The sequence below is a fragment of the Sinocyclocheilus rhinocerous genome, unplaced genomic scaffold (genome assembly GCF_001515625.1).
Source record: "Sinocyclocheilus rhinocerous isolate Xijiao unplaced genomic scaffold, SAMN03320098_v1.1 scaffold469, whole genome shotgun sequence".
Taxonomy (NCBI): domain Eukaryota; kingdom Metazoa; phylum Chordata; class Actinopteri; order Cypriniformes; family Cyprinidae; genus Sinocyclocheilus; species Sinocyclocheilus rhinocerous.
Genome location: NW_015636034.1, coordinates 897509 through 899462, shown reverse-complemented (window position 1 = coordinate 899462; position 1954 = coordinate 897509). Strand labels below are relative to the sequence as shown.

The 1954-nt window shown below is 38.0% G+C and overlaps 1 protein-coding gene across 1 annotated transcript in view; it reads left to right on the top strand.

Moving 5' to 3' along the window:
* Positions 1 to 1201, top strand: part of LOC107747568 (alcohol dehydrogenase 1-like) — a 5666-nt gene extending 4465 nt beyond the window's left edge. Inside the window, exons 6-9 of the mRNA XM_016562152.1 lie at positions 73 to 333; positions 439 to 571; positions 669 to 807; positions 891 to 1201. Of these exons, the coding sequence (XP_016417638.1) occupies positions 73 to 333; positions 439 to 571; positions 669 to 807; positions 891 to 921 (564 nt within the window). The 3' untranslated portion in view covers positions 922 to 1201. The remainder of the gene's footprint in view (positions 1 to 72; positions 334 to 438; positions 572 to 668; positions 808 to 890) is intronic.
* The last annotated feature ends 753 nt before the right edge of the window (positions 1202 to 1954 follow it).

Sequence of the window (1954 nt, the reverse complement as noted above, 5' to 3'; positions counted from 1 at the left end):
TAGTTGTGTCTTGAATGGTAAGGTGAATATCAAAGTGCCTTACACTAGTAACTCATTTGTGTTTGTGTGAAGGTTACACCAGGCTCAGTGTGTGCAGTGTTTGGACTGGGTGCAGTAGGTCTGGCTGCAGTCATGGGCTGTAAAAACGCTGGAGCCTCCCGTATCTTTGCTGTGGATATTAATGAGCAGAAGTTTGAGAAGGCAAAGGTCTTTGGTGCCACTGATTTTCTGAATCCAAAGGCATATAATAAACCCATCTCTGAAGTACTGGCAGAACTTACCAATGGAGGAGTGGATTTCTCACTCGAGTGTGTGGGCAACACTGAAGTAATGGTAAGACCTGCCTGACACATTTGTGAAAGGTGCATTTATTTACTAACTCATTTAAAAGCTTTCAGTACGTGAAATGTGTGTGAATTAATGCATCTTTGACCTCAGAGAACTGCGCTGGAGTCATGTGTTAAAGGTTGGGGTGTGAGTGTTTTGGTTGGCTGGACTGATGTGAAGGACTTCTCTGCAAAGCCAATTCAGCTCATATCTGGGAAAACCTGGAAAGGATCTCTGTTTGGAGGTAATCAAGCTGTCAGTTAATGCTTTCTATGACTTTCAGAGAAGGAACTTGAATACATGCTTGTGCATACAGTACATTCATTTCTGGTTATGTAAAGGTTTTAAAAGTAAGGACTCCGTTCCAAACCTGGTTTGCGACTACATGACTGGCAAAATAAAGCTTGACGAGTTCATAACGCACAAAATGAGTCTGGAGCAGGTCAACGATGCCATCAACCTCATGAAGACTGGAGACTGGTATATTTGTCACTCACATCTTTCTGTATTTGAGGTTAATATTGTAAAAAATAAAGTCCTAATCTTTGTTTCCTATCTTACAGCATTCGATGCATCCTGAATATATCCAAATGAGAAGCAAATCGTCTTCACCCAACCAGTTTCTAGGCCAGATATATTCAGATTATGCGCTTCACCTTCTTTGCAGTATTTGAGTAACAGCTGGGTGCATTCAAGGATCCTCTTTAATAGCATATTCCAGCCCTCTGCTTTATTAAGTGATTCACAAGTGCCTGTAAACGTTAATGTTTAACATCAAAAAACGGTTCTATTCGTCTGCAATGCAAAATGCTTCTGAAAAGTTTTGTAAGAAAATGCTATCTGTGCCAAATAAAAAGAGAGACAAGCATGTTAATCATTTCAATTTATGATGCCGTCAACATAGTTTATTTCTCTCCTCTGAGCCAGATTCTCCAGCATTTGTCTTGCTTACATAACCATCATGGGAATGTTGGGAAGCATCAGAAAATATGCAGCTGCACCCTGCAGCTTGAAACCAAACACTGATAAACACGCTAAATACTTTATATCATGTCTTTCTCAAACGCTTTCTTCATATCTGTCTGTCTTGGCTGGTCAATTCGGTCTCAACTTGCAGAAATCGTTTTTCCAGAGTCTTCTAAAAAATGTTTAAGATGAACTGATTGAAATAGATTGCTCAGCCCTAATGCAGACATATTCAATGCCAGTTTAAAATGCTGAAACTATTTCTGAAAGGTGTAGATAAAACGAAAGGTATGAATCTTGTACTCCAGTTCTGTCTGGCTAAAAGATAAATGACGTGAAAAGCAGCAACAATAATTGAGTACAGATGAAACTCTTGGATGACTGCAGAAAATCTGCTTTTAACTAAATATTTTCTGACATTTTATTAATTAAATGCCCATTTTCATTTATTTGTGATAATTTCTTGAGATTCAGATTCAACAGGCCAAAATAAAGGAGAAGATATACTTTAATTCAGCTTGCAAACTGTAAAAAACATTACATTTATTTTTATGAGATGCATTAAACTAGCAAAGAGCATCAGTGACAACGTCTGCAACTTATCAGGCTTTCACATTGCTCTTTAAGTGGCAATGATCAGAAAATAATTAAACCATTTGTA